Here is a 26747-nt window from a genome sequence, read left to right as displayed (position 1 = left end):
TTGTATTTTCCTAAGTACGATAATGATGTGGTAATTATGTGGGATGCTGCTGTTCTTAGAAGATGATAAATACCAAATAACTATAATGTCTGCCCATTGACACTTAAATGGTGCATCAAAAAGAAAAATAACTTTTATGTGCATGTATTTGTGTTCATAGGTGCACAAGGTATCAAAATGTTCAAGCTATTGAACTTGGAAAAATGGGACCCTCAAGCATTCTGTTGGGTGAGTTATGCTTCATGGGAGCATGGCCACACATCCCGGATGCTGAGCACTGGCTGAGTGAGAGCAAGCCTGACCCTTCAGCTTTAACTTCGACTTCAATGGGCTATCAGGTGCAATATTCCCTGCCTCCGGCTACCCCACCAAAGAGGCGCTCAGGAAAGGAAGGCTGCCTCACACAGGACATTTTCCTACCAGGCCCCCCTGTCTTGGGGTGAGAGAGAAAGCAGAGGTAACAGGCTAAAAATTAAAAAACAAAACAAAAACATTTCTACCTACCAGTTGAACAGAGAGAAGTCATCATCAAGTAATCCTCTAGGAAATTACAGAAAGAATATTGGCCTATTTCTTCCTCCCCGCCAAATCTTCGTGTCCTTCACATTACAGGTTATTTCCATGTAAGAAGGGATGACGGATGCAGGCAGAAGAGAGGAAGTGCTGAGAGCTGGGCATGAGGATATCTTACTGTGGTTATATCCAAACGACTGCATGGGAAACCATGCAGACAATGGTTCCCAAAAGCAGAGGCTGTCAGGAGCTTCAAAACTCCCCTGCCAATGGGTATGTATGCAGCCGCAATTAGGGTTAGGTGCTGGCAGGCAGCAAGGGCAGAGGTAAGTACTGTCTATTACAGTACTTGCCCAGAAGGCCAGTTCCAGAAGCTCATGCTTAGCTCGTCTGGGACCTCAATGTCCTTATCAATAAGAGTTGAGAACCCCAAATTCCATACTTACTGGAATGCTGTCCTTACTGGTAAAAGCTAAGTGCAATGTTTTATAACATAGACAAAAAAACTACCCCCCCACCACCACCCTTTAAATGTAACTAGCGAAGACTGAGAGCAGAGGGGGAAAAATTCAAAGGCATTTTGAAAAGTATCCTATTTTATTCAACATGGCATAGTCTCTCTTCTCCAGTTTTTGCTGAGTGCCTTTCTTGGCAATGTGGGATCATTACATTATTTCATCCACTGCATCCATGCCATTCCATAGCACATGAGATTCTAGCGGTTATTGGAGCAGAGGGATTTTTAAAATTTAAGTTCACAAAAGTATGCTTTAGAGTTACCATTTTTACAGCTTCCTTGAAAGACATCATCAGTAATATATACATACACACATCCACATGTGCACATATATGCATACACTGTTTCATACTACCTTATTACATTATCATAGTTTTGTGAAATTATGACTGCTTCTCAAAACCAGCCCCTTGAAAATGCACATATAGAATCCCCAACTGTGGAGGGACCAACAGAGGAAATGCTGAGTATTATTGCTAAAATAACTTATTTCATAGTAGCAAATGATTTCCTAATTGTTAAAGAGACTTAGAGGGGAAGCTATATAATCCATGAAATAATTTAAAATCCACCTACCCATCTTTGGTTTGATCCACCATGCCACTCAGAAGTTCCACAGTCTTTGGATTCGGTTGGCTCTCTCCAAAAATGTTCAAATACCGAGTGACAAAGTCATTGGGAGACATGAAAAAGTCCCCATTCTTTTCAATGCTTGCATACTGCGACAAAAGAAAGAGCGGTTAGTTTATAGATCGGATGCTCCAAAGTAGTCAACACACGGGATCTGTATGTGAAAAACTGACAATACTCAAAAGATGCAACATCAGATACGATAAAGTGCTGTTCAAGGTGACAGCGACTTCTCTTTCACAGGAAGAATGAACGTAAGACTTGTGTCCAAGTTTAAGTTCATCTCAGTGGTTCTCCACTGAGTGCCATTTCCACTTGAGGCTACCTGACCCTGTCTGAAGACCACCTGAGTTATCATAACGGGGTGAGGGGGGGGGTGCGCAGGCATTGCCGGCAGCTGAAAAGCTACTTCAACACAAAGGCAACGCAACAGAGAAGAATTATGAGGCCAAAATGTCAACAGAGCCAAGGTTCAGAAGCCCTGGCTTACACAGTTTCTAGAGACAAGCTATGTCTTGTTCCTTAGTAAGGACACATACCTTTCTTCAAAACACTGAATTAATTATGAAATGTGGAAGAAAACGATCTAATTCGAGAAAAAAAATGATTAGGGCAAAGACTGTACAGATGTGCTTTATACAATTGATGTATGTATATGTATGAACTGTGATAAGAGTTGTATGAGCCCCAATAAATTGTTAAAAAAAAAAGAAAACGATCTAATTCTTGCATCTCCATTCCTGCTTCGAGGGCATCAGTGATAGGAGCAAGGATGACAAACAGGCTAAGGCTAATTGTAGCGAGCAAATGACCAACGGCACCGCTTCCTGTGGCAGTGACGGAACCAGGCATGAGATGCTGCCTCGGTTCCTGTTCGCTGCACTGCAGAGCATCATGGGACAAAAGCAGGAAGTGAGAATTAGACCTGGGATGTTTCGCTGGGGTTCTGCCAGGTCTGGTTTTTAGTGCAGCCCCGCTGCGCTCATGCTAACCCAGGGGATCTGCTAATCCTTGCCCCGTGACCTCTCCGAGACTGCAAAACAAATGCTGGGAAACAACCTGGGGTCATCAGTGGCCCTTGTGGAACAGGGGAGAGCCTCCTCTTCTTGGGGACGAAAGAGTGACTTGGCTTCTGGGGGTAATGATAGTGCAGCTGCATGAACAGGGCTATAACAGGCCATAAAAGGTCAAGTGCACAGTCTCCTGGCTCCCTCTAACTCAGTGGTGTGACTGTTAGGTACTTTCAAGTTGATTCCCACCCATTTCAAACCCCCCACCGCACCCCAACCCCGTGACAGAACAGAACTGCCCCGCAGGGTTTTCTGGGCTATAATCTTTACAGAGGTGGGTGGGTTTGACTCATGGCAGAGTTGATTTCAACCCCCAGCAACCCTACAGGACAGGAGAGACCTGCCCTGTTGGGTTTTCAAGGCTATAAATCTTCATTGAAGCTGACTGACACATCTTGAAGCCCCTGGAGTGGAGCTAGTGGGTTTGAACCGTCAAACTTTGTTGGCAGCTGTGTGTGTAACAGCTTCCTCATCAGATGCCTTAGTTAACCCTATTAAAAACATTTTAGAAAGTCACTTGTTATTTCTGTATTTTGATTTCAATACAGGATAAATTCCTAGTCCAACTTCTACAGGAGGTCTCTGTTAGGAACCCCTCAGCTTTGGTGGCTGTCAGGCCTGGGCTGTTGAGGGCTTTGCCTCTCACTAGTGTGTGACCTGGGCACAGCACGGCCTTTCTGGGCCTCTGCTTTCTCATCTATAAAATGGGGATAAAAAATCTGCTTCATCAGGTTGATGCTAAAAACAAAGGACATGGTCAAGCAATTAGAACAGTGCCCTGTACACCGTAAGTACTTGTTAATGTTCTGCATTATTGCTTGTCTGGGAGCCTGGGTGATGTCGTGGTTACAAGTTGGGCCGTGACTGTGATCCACAAGGTCAGCAGTTAGAAACCACCAGCCACTTCTCAGGAGAAAGAGGAGGCTTTCTACTCCCATAAACAGTGACAGTCTCAGAAAGCTCCAGGGGGGCAGGTCTATCCTGTCCTATAGGGTCTCTATGAGTCAGCATCAACTGGAGGCCAGGGAGAGAGACAGGAGATCATTGCTTGTGAGTAACATGTGGTAGGATGGTGCATCGTGCTTGGTAAGGTAAAGGGCAGCGACAAAGAGGACGGAGTCTGGCAAGACGGACTGATGTATTTGCTGTCACAATGGGCTCCAACCCCAGAACAATTGTGAGGACGGCATGGTGGTTCGTTCTGTTGGATGTCGGGCCAACATGAATCTGAACCCACTCAAGGGCACCGACAACAATAGCCGCAGTGTAAGACAAAGATCCAACATGGCCTAGCAATCCTGCGATGCTTCAGCAAGCAGTTAGCACTTAATTCATCTTGTTGGAAATGTAGAAGAAGGAATATTTTGATTTTCTTAACTGTAGCAAAGGAAGCCTGAAATTTAATGGAAATGTCACTGCTAATTACAGCAACCCTATGATTTAAATGTATAGATATGTTTGCTTATAGTAATGGAATAATATATTTAGAAACATAATTTAACTCTTCTCCTGCCATTAGGAGAAGCCCTAGTAGCAGTGCCAAGTAAGCATTGGACTGTTATTTGAAAAGTCAGCAGTTCAAATCCACCGGCTGCTCCAAGGGAAGAGGCGCCCAGCCCGCCCATGATCTACAGCAATGACTGCCAATTGACTCCATAGCAGAAAGTCGGGTCTCTCCATTAGCCATTTACATTGTTTCCAGCTTGAGCGTTTTCAATAAAGCTGGGGTAAACAGCTTGGAATATAACATTTGTCCAAATTCCTGGTAATTTTCAAAGGCTAGACTCCTGGAAGAGAAACGGCTGAGGCAAAGGACAGGAACTTTCAAGTTCTTGATACTTATTATCACACTGCTCTCCAGAAAAGATTGTACCAATTTACGCTCCCACCAACAGTGTGAGAACCTGCCCTTGGCCCTGCCTTTGTCTATCACATTTGTTGCAAATATTCCTCCAGTTTGATATTTTTATGTAATTGAGTCTGGTTTCTTTCTCCTTTGTGATTTCTTCCATTACTTTTAAGCTTAGAAACTAGTCCTAACACCGTGTCCAGTCTAGATATTCTATCACATTTTCTTTTAACTATTTTAAGTGGCTCTCCATTAATCAGCCCACCAAGCCCTGAGGACAATATTCCCGCTAAAGCACAGAGAGGACCACAGGGCCGGCCCCACTACGACAGGACATCCCTTACTGACCCACAGCACTACTGGGACAACACTGGAGACACAGTGTGGGAACTGCGCCCAATCTGACCCCACCACACTGAGGGGAAACACTAAGAGTGTGCAACAGAACAGCAAAGTCCCCAGGAAATACCAAAAATAGACTGTGGGGCCAGGGCGTGGCACCCCACCAGAAAACACACCTAAAGGTCAACAAACAGCTTTTCTTTTCTTTCTTTGCTTTTTTTTTGGGGGGGGGGTTGTTGGTTTTTATTGTTTTGTTTTATTTTTTTTTATTCTGTCTTGTTTTTTGTACATATTATTACCTCTGAAGATCTATCTACATAAGATAGGTGGGATAAACAATCTGGAGGAGAAAACAACGGGATGGACAGTTCCAGGGGGATGTGGGAGAGGGGGGGGGCAAGGGAAAGGAAGTGGTGTCAACAAACCCTTGGACAAGGGAACAACAAGTGATCTAAAATGGGTGGCAAGGAGGGTGGGGGAGGCCTGGTAGGGCATGATCAAGGGTAATGTAACGGAGAGGAATTACTGAAACCTAAATGAAGGCTGAGCATGATAGTGGGACAAGAGGAAAGTAAAAGGAAATAAATAGAGGAAAGGGGCATTTATAGAGGCCTAAATACAAGCATGTACATAAGCAAATATATTTATATATGACAATAGGTAAACAGATATATGTACATATGTTCATAGGTTTAGTATTAAGGTAGCCGATGGACATTGGGCCTCAACTCAAGTACTCCCTCAATGCAAGAACACTTTGTTCTATTAACCCGGCATTCCATGATGCTAAATAAATAAATAAATAAATAAGGGTAGGCTGGAATTTTAATTTTCTGTGTAGTTTGAGATGAGGACCAACTTTAATTTTAGTAACACCTAATCATTTGGCTGGGTACTAACCAAAAGACTATAGGTTTGAGTCTACCACCAGGTGCCTTGGAAGTAAGGCCTGGTGATCTTCTTTTAAAGAATCAACTACTGAAAACCCTGTCATGCATAGTTCTACTCTCGTACTCACAGGGACCACCAGGAATTGGAATTGACATGATTTGATGACACTCTTTAACTGGTAACTGTCAGTATGATCCTGCTTGGATATAAAGATATCTTTTTTTAAATCATTTTATTGGGGGCTCATATAACTTATCACATTCCATCCATCCATTATGTAAAACTCATTGGTACATTTTTTGCCATCAGCATTCTCAAAACATTTTCTTTCTACTTGAGAAATGGTAGAAAGTCGTTTTGGAATCAACTCTTCGATCGTTCCGCTCCCTGCCTCCCGAGCCCTATATAAATTTATAAATTATTTTTTCATATCTTATACTATCTTAATGAGGTCATGCCCTTGGTAGAGTGAATCTTGAACTCATCCATTTCTGTGTTACTCGAGGATAAGTCTACAAGCATTGCTATAAAATCAGAGGAAACTTTATCAATTAAAAATATCAAAATGGGAAGCTACTGTTTCTGCCTTTCTGAAAGTGGTATCTCCATAGGAGCCTGGGGGTCTGGTGGCTATGCATTCAGCTCTGTGTTATCAGGACTGACTAGAGACACTCATCTTTGTGTAAGGAAGAGCTTTATATAAAAGAGCAATTGTATATTAAGAAAACATACCAGCCAAGTCCAGATCAAGTCCTTAAGACCAATATTAGCTCATATGTCCAATACCAATCTATAAATTACTCTTTAGACTCACGTCACACATGCAATGTTGATGCCAAATGCAGGAAGATCATAGACCAGTGGGTGGAAAGTTTTGTGGGTCCAGTGGCAGTGGAAGCATCTCAACGCTGGCAGGGGTCTCCACATAGCTCCTCTACCTCCAGGGCTCTAGCATAGCTCCATGTGTCTTGTCAGCAAGAGGTCAAAGGAGAGAATCTGTGTGTCCTGCCTCCAGGGCGCCAGGAGTTGCCAGAATCCTCAGGTGAAGGCCATGCCCACACAGAGACCGCATTGGCTATAGCCTGATTGACAGCCTCCACTCCTTCACAAGTTGACAAATTCTGTAATTGCCACATAGATGTTCACAAGTTCCTTCCTGCTCACAAAAGCTAGTGGGCGTTTTTGTTGTTTGCCCTCAATAATTCTGACTGATGCAGATGCCCCGGGACAAGACTTTCAGCGTGGGTGACACATGTAGATACTGTGTGTGAGTGAGGGTTCTTAGTTGCAAAAAGATCCACTAATGTTAATTTTAACAAAATGAGATTAAAGAATCTTCAACAGTTTACCACTGAAGCAGGGGTCTAGATGGGAAGGGAGGCACAAAGAACCAGGTTTACAGGCTACGTATATTAAAAAAATACAAACATGAACAAGGCATCTCGGACAAGTGCGCAAATGTGATGCAGTACTGGTGTGCTAGAAACCACCGCACAGCCACTGTTTGGTTCCTATGATACAGAAGATTAACTGGCAATCACTCAGGTGCTTAGGATGTATCAGGTACCTCCATCACCACGTTCTCACATGGGTCATCCAACACATGGTTACCATCTCATCTTGCTCCCTTCTTCCTCCAAATCTCACATGAGTGGTTCTAGCATGAGTGACATGTATGAGTATAAACTTCAAAGAAGGACGGGAAATGTAGTTATTGGGTATCTCTCTATTATCTATCCATCTATCTTCTAGAGTACTACTATACTGTACTCATACTACTATACTGCACTTACTGCCATTGGGCAGATTCTGACTCATATGGCTCCAGAGGCAAAGCAGCTTGCACAACAGCCTGAACCTGTTGCAGAGCTGTTTCTGGTTCTGGGCCACTTAATATAATGGACCAGTGTGACATTCTGTGAAAGAGACAAGCGATCAAGGTCCCTACGGACTAAATTATGGCACAGGGTGGGAGAGTTGATGTACCCCTGGGGGAGAGTTGTGAAAGTGTATTTTTGCCCCTGCCAGCTGAAGGCAAACTGCTTCTGGTGGTCTACTAAGAAGGCATTGGCCAGATCAATAGCTGCATACCAAGTATCAGGAGAAGTATTAATTTGCTCAAGCAGTGCAATCACATCTGGAACAGTAGTTGCAATTTGAGTCGCCGCCTGGTTAAATTTACAATAATCCAATATCATTCTCCAGGATCCATCTGGTTTTTTTTACAGGCCAAATAGGTGAGTTAAACAGGGATGTGCTATGATGTCTACTTGATTCATGTGCTCATTGGGCAATGACAGGAGTGGCGGAGGAGAGCGTAGGACCAGTCTCCCCAGCACGTGCCATCTTACATACTTGATTTTTAAAGTCCTCCTCTTCAGAGACACTTTGGTGAGCGCTCACAGGAGACACTATCATCTTTACTTTCTCAAACCATTCAGAGGTCCATCCACATACCTCTTCCCCATACCTCCTGTCACCAATCTTCCAATCACGTTCCTTTCAATTCCCTGACGATCCAGCCAAGCCATTAGCCACAGCCCATCAATCAGTCTCACCTTTGGTCATTTCTCTTTCCAGGCAAACTGAACGGCTAGGTGCACTGCTCGAAGTTCTGCCCATTGGGAGGAGTTCCCTTCACCACTCTCCTTTAGGAGGATCCCAGAAAGGGGCTGTAGTGCTGCTGCTGTCCACTAACGAGTGGCACCCACACATTTTGCAGAGCCATCAGGAAACCAAGCATGAATTACGGAACTCCTCAGGAGGCAACAGCTTCAGACTGGGAGAAGGAAGGCACTATGACAGAAGTGGAGACTGGGCATTTGGGTCCTGCTCTAGCCCAATTTCGTATATAGCACTTTCATTTAACAATGGAGTGTTGCTGTGCACGTCCAATTTTATGACTCTGTGGGTCAGACAATACCCCGTTCATGATGGGCAGCTCAGGCCTCACGTTGACTTGGTGGCCCATGGTGAGGCGTTCAGTGTCCAATAAGGCCTAGTAACAGGCTAACAGCTGTGTTTCAAAATGGGAGAGGTTGTCTGCAGAGGATGGCTTTACTCCAAAATCCCTCATAGCATTGCTTGAGATCAAGGAATTCACTTCACAGCAATGAAGTGCAGCAATGGGCCCATGCCCATGGAATCCACTGGTCGTATCACGTTCCTCATCATCCTGAAGCAGCTGGCTTGAACAATGAAACAATTAAGATGCCAGCTGGGTGAAAACAACTTGGGGGGCTGGGGCAATGATCTCCAGGCATATGCTCTAAACCGGCGGCCAATATATGGTGTTGTGTCTTCAATACTCAGAATTCATGGGTCCAGGAACCAAGGGGTGGAAGCTGGGATACCACTCACTATTACACTGAGTGATCCACTTGCAGCAGTTTTGCTTCCTGTCCCAGCAACCTTATTCGCTTCATGTCTGGAGGTCCCAGGACCGAAGGAAGGAACTCTCCCACCTGGAAAAACAGCACTGATTCCATTGAACTGGCAGCTGAGAATGCCCTCTGGCCACTTTGGGCTCCTCATGCCTTTGGATCAACAGGTCAGGAAGGGTTTCATTTTACTGAGTGGTGTGACCAATCCTGATTGCCAAATTGGACTGGTGCTACATAATGGAGGTAAAGAAAACTATATCTAGAATCCAGAAGATCCCATAGGCTGTCTCTTAGTACTAGTATGCCCTGTGATTAAAGTAAATGGTCAACTACAGCAACCCAATCCCGACAGGATGTCTCATGACCCAGATCCCTCAGGAATGAAGGTCTGGGTCACCTCACCAGGCAAAGAACCACGGTCAGCTGAGGTGCCAGCCAAAGACAAAGGTAACACAGAATGGGTAGTAGAAGAAGGTAGTTCTACCTATCAGTTACAGCCATGTGATCAATTTTAAAAGCAGCAAGTTTTGTGATGATCAGTTCATCTTTATATGGGATTATTGAATCTCTTTCCTTTGTTCATGCATGATATACCAGATACACTTAATTTCAGAGTGTTTATATGGTAGATATATGATGTTAGGTGTGTGATTTCATTAATGTCTGGAAATTATATATGACTAAAGAATTGTGCACAGGTGCCAAGTTGGCAGGGGTGGACTGAGACAGGTAGGTTTATTGTGCCAACCTGCTCAATGGGAACATGTGGGATTAATAACATCGCAGTTTGAATGAAGGGCAAAGAGATAAATGGCTCAGCAAGGCCTGCCCCCCCATCTCTTGCTCTCTGGTGATCGGACCAGTGTGCGGCTGCTTTAGCTAGTTCTCTGGCTCAACTTGTGAGCGACACTACCTGTGTGGCAGTCAACCCATGGATCGTGTCACTAGAGCTTGAGGTTCCTCTGAGAACTGCTTTGCCAAGCAGCTGTTGTGTATTTCGTTTAAGCTTGAGACTGGTGGATCCTGTCGTCTTGCATTGTTTGAGTTCAATATTTTCATCCGGGCCTGCTTCACTAAGCTCCTGAGCTGCTGCCTTGGTGACCCACCTTGCTGTTTGCTGCCTGTGGGTGAACTCTGCCTTCATTGCCCAACGGAAGACTCAGCTGTCTACTTCATTGACCTTAGGCCCAGCTGCCCCCCTGAGTTGAGGGACTTCCAGTATATTAACTGTTTCACAGAAGTGAGCTGAACTGCTGTGGCACTAATTAGCTGTTACATTCTTCGTGCTGTACAAATATATATATATATATGTGTGTATGTATGTATTATGTATGTATGTATGTATGTATATCATATGTGTCCTGGTTTTGTTCCTCTAGAGCAGGCATCCTCAAACTACGGCCCGCGGGCCATATGTGGCCCGCCGAGGACATTTATCTGGCCTGCTGAGTTTTTTGGCCTCGTTTTTTTTTTTTAACTTCAAAATAAGATATGTGGAGTATGCATAGGAATTTGTTCAGAGTTTTTGTGTGTTTTTTTTTTAACTATACTCCGGCCCTCCAACGGGTCTGAGGAACAGTGAACTGGTCCTGTTCAAAAAGTTCAAGGACGCCTGCTCTAGAGAACCCTGCCTAACACAGGTACTAACTGCAAGGTCAGCAGTTTAAAACCACCAGCAGCTCTGAAGGAGAACACAGGCTTTCTGCAGGCTCTACTCCTAGAAAGAGTTACAGTCTCAGAAACTCACAAGGGGCAGCTCTACCCGGTCCCGTAGGGTTGCTATGCACCAGCATTGACTAGATGGCAGCGAGTTTGGTTTTTAGCTCTACTCCAAAGAATGACACAGTATTCCTGAAGACCTCAAACTCTGCTCCTTTTAAATGTTATTTGAATTTGAGGAACAAAAGAATACAAAACAGAAGGCTGAGGGGGCAAGAGCACACAGTCTCATAGGATAGAGCTCACTCCCCTGGGAAAATGAGCAGAGATGTTGCCATAGCATGACCTATGTTTACACACACACACATACACACACACACACACAGTATTTTAAGGGAAGAAGCTACAATGTTTGCATTTTTTATCTCCAATACCTAAATCATGTGATATATAGTATGCAAATTGTTCTTTAAAAGTGCAACTAATCATAACTCTTTGCAAAATATCAGAAGCCCCATTTCTGTTGTCCATGCTGTAGACTGCTTCCTCTCTCACCAATTTAGTTAAGAGAAGGTTGGGTGTTTCACCTGGCATTTTTAATAGGGAGAAAATCATATCAGCAAAAACTTACAGAAAACCAGCAAAGTAGACAAGTCAGAGTGCTGACCCAGACTAACAATCCCGCCAGGACAGAGGCACACCTGGCCCAGCCTCCATGGCACCTCATTCCCCATTCTTTTCATCTCCACTTCTTGGTGGTAGACAGTAAACAAGGGATCCTCAAGGGCTGAGCCAGGGGGATTTGTGTTGATACCACACTAACCAGGCCTGGTGAGATCACCAGTCCCATTGGCAGATCCTCAATCCCTTCAGAAACTGCTGATCCCTGTTCTCTCTGGATATAGCCTGCTCACTCAGCCCCTCAGACTTCAAGTCCTATAGAGCTCTCACTCAAAAGCCAGGCAAGTCCGCCCAACCATCCCAGTGCTGGTTTGTGGTTCCACAGACTCCATCCTCACACTTCAGATCGGCGACACTTCCTGCGTCTGTGTGGCCAGTTAGATCTGTCCTCAGTAAAGACCTGCTTGTGCTGAGAGTAGATGCAGTCCTTAGCAATGACTCATGGTTCCAAAGTGAGATCTTAACCTAGCAGCTGCCGCAGTCTCAAAAGGTGGCACAGTCTTTCCAAAGGCTCATACCAACTGATTAGTGGGCATCAGAGCGGCATCTCTGAGGCTCCCATTTCCTGTCAGAATGGTGCCCACAGCTCTTACTTGCTTAGGAAATTCAAGTAACAGATAGATCCTGGGTTCGGAGAACGATCATGATTTTGCCAGTGTAATTTATTGAGATTTATCTATTTTTCTAGGTTCTTCGGCAGCCCACTTGGATGCTCTTCTGAAAGCATTCTGCCAGAATTGTAACATCATAGTATGATAGTCTCAACAGGTCTGAAATGTACGTATTAAGAACCTCAGTTTGCATATACATACCTCATTTTCAACCACTGAAGCAACAAGAAACACAGGTGAGAAACAAATGCTTTGCTTTCTGGATCCTCATTAACCAGAATCCTTTTCTACCTTGTTGCGGTAGATGCCTGTAGTCAACTCTCAATCATGGGGACGCCGAGTCCAACAGAACAAACACCACCTGGGGGCTCGCAACCATCCGCACAGTTATTCTTAGGTGTAAGCCCATTGTTGCAGCCACTGAGTCAATTCACCTTGTCAAGGGCCTTCCTCTTGTCCAAAGTCCTTCTACGTTCCTACTAAGCATGAATGTCCTTCTCCAGCAATGGGTCTCTCCTGACAACATGTTCAAAGTACGTGAGACTAAATCTCACCATCATTGCCTCATTCTGGCCACACTTCTTCTAAGACAGATTTCTTTGTTTTTTTGGTGGCCCCATGATACATTTTTTTAAATGTTTTATAAATCATTTTATTGGGGGCTCGTACAACTCAACACAATCCATCCATCCATTGTGTCAAGCACAGTGGTATGCGGGTCGCCATCATTGTCAAAACATTTGCTTTCTACTTGAGCCCTTGGTGTCAGCTCTTCATATTTTCCCTCCCTCTCACATCCTTCCTCCCTCCCTCACGAACACTTGATAATTTATACATTATTATTTTTCCATGTCTCACACTGTCCGATGTCTATTATTTACCAGCCTCATAATTCAAAGGCATAAATTCTTCTTTGGTCTTAACTTATTCAATGTCCAACTTGCACATGCATATGAGGTGATTGAAAACACCATGGTTTGGGTCAGGCATACCTTTGTACCTTAAAATTTACATATATATACTCTCGTCTGGGCTTAAAAATTATAAAGGATCCTGTTTCATTATACATAATTCAAACTTCTTTAAAATTTTATACTTGAATCCTCCTAAAACTGCCCCTATGTTTAGCTATTTCAGGTCTGTCTGTCTTGTGTTAGAATTAATTAATATCAACTGTTTATGCAGTCCAAGTACTCAGTACTTTCATATATTATTTCCTTGAGTCTTTATAACTTTATAATAAATTTTTGTTATGAAAATGTTCAAACACAAAAGTCCAGAGACTAGTTGAATAAACCCAACGTTCCTACTTAACATTTTCAAAAATCATCACGAAACTGCCCACTTAGTTTCCGCATACTCCACATCAACTGAAAAGCAAATCCCAGACATCCTAATTTCATTTATAAATACTTTAGGTGTAATTCTCTAAAATAAAGATCTCTATCATCAAATAGTATTACAGTATGAGGAAAACCAAATGATGATTCCTTAATATCAAATATCCTTTAATGTTCAAATTCCTGTGTCTCTTCATTCCCTCCCTTGGTTTTGAAGAGCGAACTGAGGCTTAGAGAAGTAACCTCCTACGGCATCCATCCAGCACTCCGCTGCAGAGCATTGCGTGTTCCACTTTGAAGCCTTGGTTCTCTTTCCATAGAGCAAAGTTACCTTTGCATCACGTGCAGGAAAGACCCGCGTATGTCTTTTTTCTTATCCCGACAGAGGTGAGTTTTTCTCCTCCAGTACTGGAACTCCGGTTGAATAAGACATCATTGTCGTTTGCTGTTGAGTTGATTCCAACTCCTACTGACCCCAAGCGTACAGAGTACAAGTCCTCCGCTGGGGTTTGAGAACTCCGACCTTTTAGAAGCAGATAGTCAGACTTGTCCCACAGAGCAGGCACGTCTGGCTGAGTCTAAACCACCAGCGCTTTGACTAGCAGTATAATGCCTAACCTAAGCACCATCCAGGGGAGACTTACATTATATCAACCACTGACTGCTCAATGAACGCACCAAGTAGACCAAGGAAATATATATGCATGGTGTCTCCTGTGATCTAACCCAAAACCACTGCCACCGAGTCAAACCCAATATAGGGTTTCCAAGGCTACAAATCTTTACAGGGGCAGACAGTCCCACCTTTATACCACGGAACAGCTGCCGGATTTGAACTGCGAACCTTGCACTTAGAAGTCCAACGCTGACCCCGGATGCATATTGACCCTCCTCACAGGGCACCAAGGTGGCAATAAAATGTCAGTGGTGATTATGGTTCATCCAAGAAGAACCAAGGGGAGTCTTCTCTGGTACAGAACATTACTGGGATGTTTACAGAGAGCTTTATACTTCTTAGGAGAAAAGCATTATCATCCAGTTGTACAGGTCAACCCAGAAAAGGTCAATGGGTTGCAAGACTAACTCTCAACCGCTGCTTCCAACATCTGACACCGTGCGATAAACAAAATGAAAATTTAAACCACGTCGCTCTCACAATCATGGGCGATTTTTCCATATATGTATGCAAAAGGATCTCTTTCTTAAATCTTAAGATACTTTTAAAAAAATTTATGTTTTAAAAAAATTCAACAATGAAATAAAGATCTCTCTGAAAATAATCTTTGAAAGTTACAGAACACAAATGAAGCAAGAAACAAAATAGATTCCTTTATACTGACCTTCAAAAATATTGTTCTTAGCTCGGCTGGATCTGCCCTCTTGGTTAAAGCCACCTATAAACAAACATAAAGATGTTTATATTATTAGAACAAAGCTGAGAAATCAAACTAGCAGACTGAAAGAAAATAAACTCCAAGTTAGAAATTAGTGGATTTCATTTTTGTACTTAAAGCACCAAATTCCCCCAGTGTATAAGCTATTCCCTGGATTTAAAATTAGACTCTTTATGTGGCTTCTAGAATGATAATATTCTGTACCAGAGCCTGGTAGTTAAGGCTGCTAATATCTAGTGTTTCATGTAAGCCATTAAAATGAAAAGGAAGCAGAAAAATGGAAAGAAAAGTTGAAACCGATTTTTGACTACTTGGCATATTTTAATCCATTCCAGAGTGACCTCTGTCCTTTCACAGGGGAATATTAAATATTAAAGTAGAGCTTGCTTGTTAACTACGCAATAAAACATCAGGCAACTGAGCAATATGCAAGAGAACATCGATATTTTCATTGGGGAAGTAGGGAAATCATTTTTATCAAGCAGAAAGGAAATACTTCCCACAGGTTCACTATGAACATACCTTGTTACCCGGGTATACCTAGGGCCTTCTCCCCCTACCTCCTCCACCTCCCCTAATTTTGAATTCACTAAATCAAGTCACCTGAGGTATGACTATTATTCCTCACATTCTAGAGACACCAGGAGCTGTGGTTAACCCTTGAACATCAAAATTTGACAGATTCGCTCAGAATAGGTGTTGCGCTTAATTCTCCAGGACACAAAGTCCAAAAACATCATTGGGGTAAAGGCAAGACAAACTTGAACATGGCTGCCCCAAGCCAACACAAAGGGGCCCTTATGTAGTACCGAACAGTGGGCTTATTCAACAGCACATCACCCAGTCCTACTGGCAAAACCTGCCATGAGGCTGAATGCTCACCAAGTGCAGCGTCACCTCGTGATACAGCCACGGGTTCGGGGGGAGGGGTCCTGGAACCACCTCCACACTGGAGCCACTTCGCGATCCAAAGGGAGATTTATGCAAATTGTTCTAAATCCCTTCAGTGCTTTTGCACAGACTCTTCTGAGGTCTTTGGACAATGAGTTCTCTGTCTCTAAGCATGTAACTGCTGCCTGGGTTCCTTGGTTCGCTAGTGTCAGGAACAATTTTAATCACTGATCACTGAACTAGGAGAGGTGGTTTTTCTGAAAGCCGTTGGTAGGTCAGATGGTTTTGCAAAGGTAGACTGATGACACTTGCAATATTACCAGAGTAATTGCAGCCACCAAGGCGATTTCTACTCATGAGCCTCTTAATCTCTTTTTCAAATCCTGATTGACTTGGCGTTCGCTGCTGTTCAACAATATCGGGAAAAAGAAACTGCAAATCGGCCTGAGAGTGGCAGCACGGCTAACCTAACAGCTCCAAGAAAGGATTCCTCCTCCTTGTGCTCCCAGGAAGGCGTGGTGGGAAAAGCGCTGCTGGAGAAGATGAGAGCAGCAGACAAGTGTCCCTTACGTTCTTCTTCAAGACCAAGGCCACTGTGTCCCTCCATGCTGAGTCCCTCATCTGACAGCCCGTAGGGAACATGTTTGGAAAAGGGGTGGGGCACTCTGGGCCCTTGGTTGGTTTTCCTCCTAAAACCAAAGGAAATTTTCCATAATATAAACTATCAATAGCATGTCCGTTAAAAACCTAGCTAGTTAATTATTTCATGGGCTTCTCTAGGCAGTTCCCACAGCTCACTTCTACTGAGGATCCAAGATATATGGCTGATGCTTCCCACCAGGGCTGCATCTCTGTGGGAGACAGAAAAGGGGGCTTCATTTTCTAACTCTCACCAGTATAGGGCACCCACCCACTAACATCCCTTGTGACTCATAGCAACCCTGGAAATCTTTATAGGAGTAGACAGCCTTGTCTTTCTTCCAAAGAGAAGCTGATTCGTGTGAACTGCTGACCTTGCAGTTAGCGGTCCAATTCTTCCTGGACAGTAGCACCAGGACTCCGCATTCGAGGGTACAAGGGGCCACAAATGAAAATAATCTGCACAGTGAATCAAAATCTACAGGAAATTTAATTTAGGTAATACTTCATAAACCGCATCACCTACTATGTCCAGAATGCTTTATTAGTTTTCTAAGCATGTCTGCTGTTGGACTGGATTCTGACAGCAAATCTGAGAGGTCGGACAGATAGGGTTTTCTCATTTTACACAAGGAGAAACTAAGACTTTGAAGGGATCAATTATTTTTCCCAAAAGTTTCCCTAAGGGCCACTGGTACTCAAATAACTAAGCGATCCTTCCTACATCTTCTTGCACTCTGATGCTTTGGCCGCTGAGGAGCAGGATAGGCAGCACCACACAGACCCTGACTCTTGTTACTGGCTACTACCAAACAGTAAAAGCCTGGAAATCCATTCCAATAGCTCTTGCAAAACTGGGTAGCAGTGCCGGCCTGGTGCCGTGACTCGGACTGTAGCTTCACCGTGAGTCTTGTGCTCTTTTAGAGAACTGTCTACATAGGAACAAATAGGCAACAGCAACTAGAAAGGTTAGCTAGGAGGCTGGTGGGGCGCAGAGTGAGGGGATGTTAACGAATGCTGAAAGGAGCGTGAAAACAGTTGCACAGACTGAAGAATGAAATCAGTGTGGACAAATTAACGAGCCGAAATTGCAGAATCGGTGTATGTCCTACTTGAGTGTGTTCAACAATCTTTAAAAATATATATTTTTTAAACAAGAAAGAATAATACAGCTTTAGAGTCAGCCCTCCCTGAGTGAGGGAACAAGTTTAATCTCTAAACTAGCTATGTGACCCTCAGCAAGTCCTCAAGTCTCTCAGCTTCATTTCCCCAGGTAGTCCTGGATAGAGGAAAGGATGATATGAAAGAATTAGGTAAGGTGTTTAGCAACCAAGGCCCACAACAATATCAGTGAATCAATGGTATCTATTTTTTGGTTTGTACAAGACACCCTGGTGGCACAGTGGCTATAAACTGAACTGCTCATAAGGTCAAAAGTTCAAAACCTCCAGCTGGTCCAAGGGGAGGATTGGACTTTCTACTCCCATAGAGTTACAGTCTCAGAACCTAACAGGGGCAGTTCTACCCTCTCCTATCGGGTTGCTATGAGTCACTCTGTTAGGCTGGATTGACTAGGGAAAAAAATCCAGTAACACACATGTAAAGAGCGTAATTGTATATAAGGAAACATCCCAGCTCAGTCCAACTCAAGTCCATCAGTCTGATACTAGTCCGCAAATCCAACTCTAGGTCATTAATCCCTCTCAGACTCACAAGCCCCATGTAATGATGCAGGAAGATCCCAGGCCTGTGGGCACAAAGTCTTGTGGCTCCAATGGCGGTGGATGCATCTCCAGGGCTCTGGCAGCTCTGCAAGTGACCTGACCTCAGGAAGGCGAAGGCAGGGGGGGGGGGCGGCTTCCAGCGAGCCATTTATCTCAGTCATGCCTCCAAATGAGGCCATCAAGCTGCTACCTGACAAACAGGCTGAAATCCACCCCGGACACCTTATTAAATTGACACGAAATTATGTAACTGCCATAGTCACAATAGCTATGAGTTGGCATCGACTCAATGGCAGTGAGTTTGGGTTTTTTGTTTGTCTATTATCATTTATCTAAAGATTTGAATATCACACCTGTTAATAAATAAAATTAAGTGATGACTAACCTGGCTCATAATCGGAGGTGAGACACTAGGGAGAGAGAACATCATGGTCTTCAAAAGCATTCTCTAAACCACTAAAGGAAATTGAAAGTCAACCTAACTCATCATCTCTCTGCTGGCTTAGCTCATCCAATGCTACTTCTGGAAATCAGACCCAAAGTTCCAGGGAGAGAAAACCACTATGAAATTTCCTCGTCACCTGAAATTTAAGTTAGTTTGTAAGCACATTCTACTCAAGCACAAATAACTTCAATTTGGAGTTCCTGAGGTGGTATGAATGGTTAATATGCACCATTACCTATTGAGATGGTAACTCTTTTAATTCTAGCAAGACAATCCCAACTCATGTTAGTGGCTACTATCCCATAGTACAGAGTAGAATGTGCTGTGATATGCGGATGACACAATCTTGCTGCTCAAAGTTAAGAAGACCTAAAGCACACATTGATGAAGATCAAATGCACCCTTGAGCACAGATTATACATCAGCCTAAAGAAACCAAACCTTCCGACAACTGGACCAGTAAGCAGCCTCATGATAAATGAAGAAACTGTTTATGGTTTCAAGAATCATTTGATTTGACTCCACAATCAAGGCCTATGGAAGCAGGAGTCAGAAAATCAAACGAGGCATTGCACTGGGCAAATCTGCAAAAGTCCTCATTAAATTGTTAAAAAAAAAAAAAAGCTAAAATATCATTTTGTGGATCAAGGTATGTCTGACCTAAGCCATGCCATTTTCAATGCACGTGAAACGTGGAAAATGTATGAGAAAACCAAAAAAAGAACGGATGTCTTTTAATTATAGTATTGATGAATATTAAATATACTATGTGTTAGCCTGGCTTGACTTGAGAACCAAATTAATACACACTCATATGTGTATAAGAAAGAGGTTTATATACAAGAGCAATTGAATATTGAGAAAACATCCCAGCCCAGTCCAGATCAAGTCCATAAGTCCAATATTAGCCCATGTGTCCGAAACCAATCTATAAATTCCTCTTCAGACTCACAACACATGAAATGAGGCCGAATGCAGCAAGATCACAGGCCAGTGGTTGGAAAGTCTTGTGGATCCAGTGGCAATGGAAATATCTCAGCACTGGCAGGCGTCTCCACATGGCTCCAAGGCTCCAAGGCTCTAGCGTAGGGCTATGTGTCTTCTCCACAAGAATGTCTCGCCGGAAATGTGTGAGTGTCTTGCCTCCAGCAAGCTATTTATCTCCTTAGCACCTTCAAATGAGGTCATCAAGCTGTGGCCTGGTTGACAGTCTTATATCTCAGATTCACAACAGATTATGAAACTACCACATACTATGAACGGCAGAAGAACAGACAGTCCTGTCTTATAACTCTGTAGACGCTCCTTAGAAGCAAAGATGGCAAGACCTCATCTCCTGGAGAAGGGCCTGCTGCTTGGTAAGTAGAGGCTCAGGGAAAACAAGGAAGGCCCTCAGAGAGCTGGGTGGCCACAGTGGCCACAACAATGGCTCTAAGTTAGCAACGATTGTGAGGACAGTGCAGCATCAAGCAGTGTTTGTTCTGCTGTGCCCGGGGCCCCTATGAGTTAGAACTGACTCGAAGGCACCTAGGAACAACAATTATGGAAAAGCTATTGAAATATGAATTAGTATACAAACAGCAAGACATGTTAAACATTCTTCAAACCACAACACTTCTGCATAATCAACCCTCAAAATTCGTATCATTCAAGAGTTGATTTAGAAAGCAATAGACAACACAAATGTTAGCCCACTGGTAAACATGAAGGTCATTTCAGGGGTGCTGGACATGTTTTTCAAAAGGCTTTTGTGAAGTGTGGTGAATTTAAATCTGCACTATTCTCAACAAGCATTACACACTTACAATCCCAGTACTAAGAAAAAGCAGGGTATGCATGCAAAGATATGAATGGTGGAGTGTGAGCCCGAGTTGTGTTATGCCAAACGCTTTAAACACACTAGTTTTAGATTTTGTTATTATTGTTATTGAAGTTAAGCTAACATTCCAGCAAATGTTCCCAAGAGTAAGAAAGCTGACAAGAGACAATATGAGTCTATTCTGAAATAGACGTTTTTCCAACTGTTTATATTTTCAATTCCTTAAGGAGACGGCAGAAGATGCTTGTTCAACACGACAGAAGCAGCCTTAGAAGGACTCGGGATCCTGCCATGCCAGTAACTCCCTGACTTCTGGCAACTCACTTGGCACCGCTTAGTTTTAATTTCCTCATCTAGAGAATGAGCCAAATTATAATAACATCTGCCTTGTCCATTTCATAAAGTTATTCTAAGGACCACTTAGAATGAAGAGAAGACGCTGTGTAAAGCCTAAAGTGACCAGTAATGTTGGTGGTGATTACCATTACCTTCTGTGTTTTAAAAAAAAGCAAACTGACAGCAAAATGTGATATTTCAAATATTCAATCTAAATGGACATCGAGGAGTTGCAATATTGATTAGAAACAAGCAACAAAAGTCAGAATGCTAAGCAAAAACAACAGTTATTAAAATGTATATCTTGCTAGGAATGCCGGAGAGCCAATCTGAGGTTCAAGCTCCACCATCAATGCTGAAAACCACCACAGAATAGTCCAAGGAGAAACAGACGTACAATCCCTCAATCAAAAGCAAGGCAGCTGACACAGGAATGTCACACACAACTTGTCTCCTCACATGTCTGGATGGCCAATTACTTTTTGCCTTCTTCCAAATCTGAGACCCACATGCGAGCATCTGAGTGGCAGAATCTGGGTCTTGGCTGCTGGGAGAAACAAGAGTGGCGTTCTAGCTCAATGGTATGGGAGGCAGCCTTACAATGTGGGAGTCTTCCCCAATACAGCCAATGTTGAAAATTGGTGGGGAGCCAGAACCACATCAAGAGCCAACCAGACTAGGTACTTGACTAGGCATGTACCTGTATAATCTCCATCTCCCTTCATCTTCAAACAATCCTTAAAGCAGATCAAAAGCTTCTCACTTACAGGCATGGGCTGATCTGCCTATGGCGCATGCCTTGTCCATCTGGTAACAGTACAGGAGGCCCAGTGGCCTTGTAACAAGGTCTCTTAACCTCAACTCTAACTGAAGAATTTAGACCATAAGAGTCGAAAATGAGCCTCCTTCTAGTACAGGTCTCCCCGCTTTTTAAAAGTTCACTTTCCACTACTTTGCTTTGCTTACTGAAGTGAAGGACCTATGTTAGTACCTGTTTTCATGAACCAAAAGAAATCCAAAGAGGATTTTTTCTTTTCTTTTTTACCAAAAAAAAAGGGGGGGGGAAGCAAAATTTGTAGGCAGGCTCAGTCAGCATTTTGTTTTATAGCAAACTGTGATAAGAGGCAGCTGATCCCCCAAGTGACAGGAGTGCCTTCATCCAGCTCCTCCCCCCAGGAACTATAGTGTGTGTGTGTGTGTGTGTGTGTGTGTTCCACTTTACATAGGCTATATTTCAGTTGGAAGTGAATCGATGGCAGGGAGCTTGGACTTTGGTTTTGGTTTGTTGCTGGGTTTTAGGTTTTGATTTGTTTGTTGCTATTTATCATTCCTGTTAGTGTTATTTTCAGTTTTATGTATTCGTTAGTATAATGTAGCAGTTCAAATCCTCCTCCCCCTTCACCCCATCTGAATTCCAATTGCTTCTTCACTGTGAGCTATTATGACTTATGAAAGGTTTCATAGAAATGTCCTACTTTTGAATAGCTGAGGACACAGGCACAGAGAGAACATGCTAAGAGTTTGACAAGCCAAGGAGACTTTAACTCCATCCATACGAATCATGCCCTGGACACTGTAGCTGAAGCCAATTTACAATAAGCTTCTTTTGAGATCTGGTATTACAAATGTACTACCAGATGTCATCTGGACCTACACATGTCCATGGGGCAGCAGAAGGCAGAACTGCCAAATGCAGAATATTATTCCCCAGTACTATATGCTGAACTCAGAGTCTCTCTCTCTCTCTCTCTCTCTCTCTCTCTCTCTGAAAGCATCAAGGTTACAGTATAATTAGGAACCAGCTGCAATTGTAATTACTGCTCCCAATATAATTTGTTACATATTAGCAAGTGTCAAATTACTACTGCTCTTTAAATGAATAAAAACTGATTGTGCTCTTCTGAAGACTGGGATGTGTGTTCCTGATGGGGAACAAAGGAACATAAAGAGTATATGACATATTTATAAAGTGCTGAAAGGTGCTACTTAGGAGATCACAAGCTGGGGGAGCCCAGATAATGCCATAAAAAGTGAAAATGGCTTCTGAGGAAGAACAGCTAACTTGATAAATGCAGAGGAAGGAGAAAGGAACAAAGGGCAGGGCAATAAAAAAAGTTGCTTTTACTAAATAATATCTGAGCTGTTCGCAAGTCTGCTATGCATCAACCTCATCCTACTGAGGCTGAGTCAAGGAGCCAGGAGGGAGCTGCGAAGGGAAGACACAGAGCCCTGCACACCCCCCAGACAGCCCCCACTTCACTCAGGGAGCGCGCTGCCAAAAATCTCGGGCTCCAGCCCCTCAGCTGACTTGAAGCTGTCTACGTCTCAAGTCTTGTCCAAAGTGTAACCAACTGCACACTGACCACTGGCCCTCACAGCCACCCCAGAAGTAGGTACCATGATGCTCCTTGGATAGAGGAGAAATGCACACAGGTTGAGTGAGTGACTTGCCCACGTCTGACAACTAATAAGTTAGAGAGTCCATCGTTTCGGTCATGACTGCCTTTCAGAGAAAATGGGGAAGAGAACGATAGAAGGTGGGCTACGACGAGACGGCAAGCTGCAAGAAATAAGCTGAGAGCAAGTAAACAGAAAAGCCATACAATTAAATAAAAAGCAGATACAACAACCAAAACCAACCCCACATGTCACTGAGTCACCTCCAGCTCACAGGGATCCTACATAGGACTGGCCCTTCAGCTTCGAGGCTGTAAATGTTCCCAGCCACAGGCAGCCTCGTCCTTTCCTGTAGAGCAACGGGTTCAATTACTGACCTGGCAGGCCCAGCTCCTCACCCACTTTGTTGTGGGTGAGAGTCATCAAGTCGCCCCCACCACAGTGAGTCTATGCACAGGAGAACAAAAGGCCGCCTGGTCCCGCGCCACCCGGACAATTGTTCCTATGTCCGAGCCCATTGTTGCAGGCACTCTGTAAGTATCCCCAAATCACCTTTTAAAAAACAAAATTATAAAGGTAACTAGAAAAACTTTCCTTTCCCCACTGCCGTCAAGCAGATGTACTGTCCAGTGGTGAAGGCACTAGCAAATCCAGACAGAAGGGATAAAGGAAAAGACTGATTACATTTAATATACTATCTAATTGATAAATTTTAACATAATTTTAAAAGTGAATAAACTTTCACCAAAATCAGAATTTTAAAAGTAAGTGGAAGTCAGTGGCACATCAAACAACTGAGGGAAAAACACCAGATACTTCAAAAAACTCGTTGAAAAATGGAATTAAAAGATAATGGGGGTTTTCCATCATCTTTTTGAAGCGCCCGCATATGTGCAACAGAAAGGACAAAGGGCCAATGCTCTAGACTTAAAAGGGCTCTGGGAACAAATCGATGTGGGAAAGGCAAATAACTAACAAAAAATTGGGCAAAGGTCTGATTTTTGACCTTTGCTGCTGGGGGACACCAAAAATGAGTTAACAGCAATCTCCAGAAACTACCAAACTAAATAAAAAAGAAAACCCAGAACTGAGTTTCCCTTCAAGATGGGAGACTGGAATGAAGGTGGAAATCTCCAAACTCGAGTCAACATGTACTGGCAATTCAGTGAGTGTGTGCAGCAGGCTCGCGGACAGAGGAGAGCTCGCCAGTCGGCACAGCACAGTCAGATAAGAGCCCTGCTCTGACCGGCCTTTTCTTTGAGGCCTCCTGGATGATGCAGTGCGCGCCTGGGCCATGGCCAGTTGTCAAGCTGACTCCGGCTCAGACTGAGGTATGTCAGAGTAAGGTTTACAAATGGCTGCTTTCTCAGAAGCTGAAATCTCGATTTTTCTTCCAAGATACTCTGGGTGGACTGGAACTTCCAAGGTTTTGATAAGCAATTGAGCATTTGCACTACCCTAGGATTTCCCACGCTTAAGACAGAAACCTGGTGGCACAGTGGTTGCTCATTGGGCTACTAACCACAAGGTCAGCAGTTCAAAACCAACAGCCAGCTCATCAGGGGGAAGAAGAGCCTTTCTACTCCCATAGAGTTAGAGTCTTGGGAAATGACAGTGGCAGTTCTAGCCTGTGCTATGGGGCCGCTTTGCATCAGATGGACTGAAGCCAGGGCTTCAGGAACACTGTGTGGCTGGGGCAGGACCGGGGAGTATTTCACTCGGTTTGTGGATACGGTCGCTAGGATTCAGAGCCGACTTGATGGCCCCTAACAATGACATTCTCAAAACATTTGCTTTCTAATTCAGCCGTTGGTATAAGCTCCTCATTTTTCTCCCTCCCTCCCAGCCCTGCCCCCCATGAACCCTTGATAATTGATAAATAATTACTACTTTTTCTTGTCTTACACTGACCAATGTCTCCCTTCACCCACTATTCTGTTGTTTGTCCCCCAGGGAGGGAGTTATATGGAGATCCCTGTGATCGGCTTCCCCTTTCTACCCCACCTTCACGCCACCCTCCCGGTATCACCACTGATGCTAAAGGGTTCATCTGTCCTGGATTCCCTGTGTTTCCAGTTCCTATCTGTACCAATGTACATGCTCTGGTCTAGCCAGAGTTGTAAGGTAGAATTGGGATCATGATGGTGGGGTGAGGAAACATTTAAAAACTAGAGGAAAATTGTATGTTTCATCACTGTTACACTGCACCCTGACTGGCTCGTCTCCTCCCCGCAACCCTTCTGTAAGGGGATGATGTCCAGTTCCTACAGATGGGCTTTGAGTCTCCACTCTACAGTGCCCCTCATTCACAATGATATGATTTTTTGTTCTTTGATGCCTGATACCTGATCCCTTCAACGCCTCGTGGTCACACAGGCTGGTGTGCTTCTTCCATGTGGGCTTTGTTGCTTCTGAGTTAGATGGCCGCTTGTTTACCTTCAAGTCTTTAAGACCCCAGACGCTATCTCTTTTGATAGCCGGGCACCATGACCTTTCTTCACCACATTTGATTAAAGGACAAGTACAACATGAGTCCACTGAGGTAAGCTTAAAAATAAAATGCAAAAGGGGCATAGGGGAAACCTACAGTATAGAAACATTCCTGGGGTGAGGTCCAGGTAGTATGACAGGGGCCAGACCAAATCCAGGGATACTTATGAAAGACCAGAGAGGTGGCAGGGAAAAATTCCACTCAGTTTCAAACAGTGTGCTCAGGGCCGCCATTACTGACCAGCTAGTCCCACTGTAAGACCCAGTGCCCTGGTGGTATAACAGTGACATGCTCGGGTGCTAGCTGGAAGATTGATACTTTGAACTCAATAAAATGATTAAAAGAGAAAAGCCAGCTAGGCTTCCTCAGTCAAAAGGGAGTGAGTGTCCCTGGGGCCTCCTCTAGAAGCAGCTTCTCTGCAGAGACTCAGCCCCGTGAGACAGGACAATCCCTGCCAAGGTTTGCTCAGCAGTTAGCAGTCTCCACAAGCACTAACTCGTAGGTTACACAGTCACAATCCTTAAGCATTCTCAAGTCGTTATTATTATTAATTTTGGTAGAGGCTGACTGAGAAAATGGTCTTATTAGGAAAAGAAAAGGCGTCTAGCCACACACATGTATGCGGCTGAAAGTCTCCTTCCATTTTACTGTGCACAGGTTGCTATGCCGAGTTACTTACTCAACAGTCCAGAGACCCGTGGTCTCCATGCTGGCTAGGTACTGGGGGCTTCGAGAGATCAGTGTACTGCGGTAAGATCCCTGCTACACTCAGAGGTTAACATCTAGTGAAAACCTAAAGAGCAACTTCACAGTCACAGAGGCCATTCTGACTGACCCAATAGGACAGGGAAGAAATGCCCCTGTGGGTTTTGAAGACCATAGCTTTTTACAGGAGTAGAAAGCCTATCTTCCCCCTGTGGAGTGGCTGCTGATTTAGAACTGCTAACCTCGCAGTTGGCAGCCCAATGTAGAACCCACTACCCAACCAGAAAAAAAATATAAGAAACAACGAAACCCATTCTCTTTCACAATTTCAATATCATTAGCTCATCCAAAAAGGATTTCACATCAATTCAGTAAGTATCATTTAATGCACAGCGCAAACTCGGCCTTCTCCAGTAGGCT

General features: G+C 43.8%; 1 protein-coding gene across 1 annotated transcript in view; it reads right to left on the bottom strand.

Moving 5' to 3' along the window:
• Positions 1-26747, bottom strand: part of SLC25A13 (solute carrier family 25 member 13) — a 199801-nt gene that overhangs the window by 154165 nt on the left and 18889 nt on the right. The window contains exons 2-3 of the mRNA XM_075558386.1: positions 14827-14880; positions 1607-1749 (exon numbers count right to left, since the gene is read on the bottom strand). Of these exons, the coding sequence (XP_075414501.1) occupies positions 1607-1749; positions 14827-14880 (197 nt within the window). The remainder of the gene's footprint in view (positions 1-1606; positions 1750-14826; positions 14881-26747) is intronic.

The sequence above is a fragment of the Tenrec ecaudatus genome, chromosome 9 (assembly GCF_050624435.1).
Source record: "Tenrec ecaudatus isolate mTenEca1 chromosome 9, mTenEca1.hap1, whole genome shotgun sequence".
In the NCBI taxonomy this organism is placed as follows: domain Eukaryota; kingdom Metazoa; phylum Chordata; class Mammalia; order Afrosoricida; family Tenrecidae; genus Tenrec; species Tenrec ecaudatus.
Note: the sequence above shows the minus strand (reverse complement) of the source record. Positions and strands in the feature narration are given on the sequence as shown.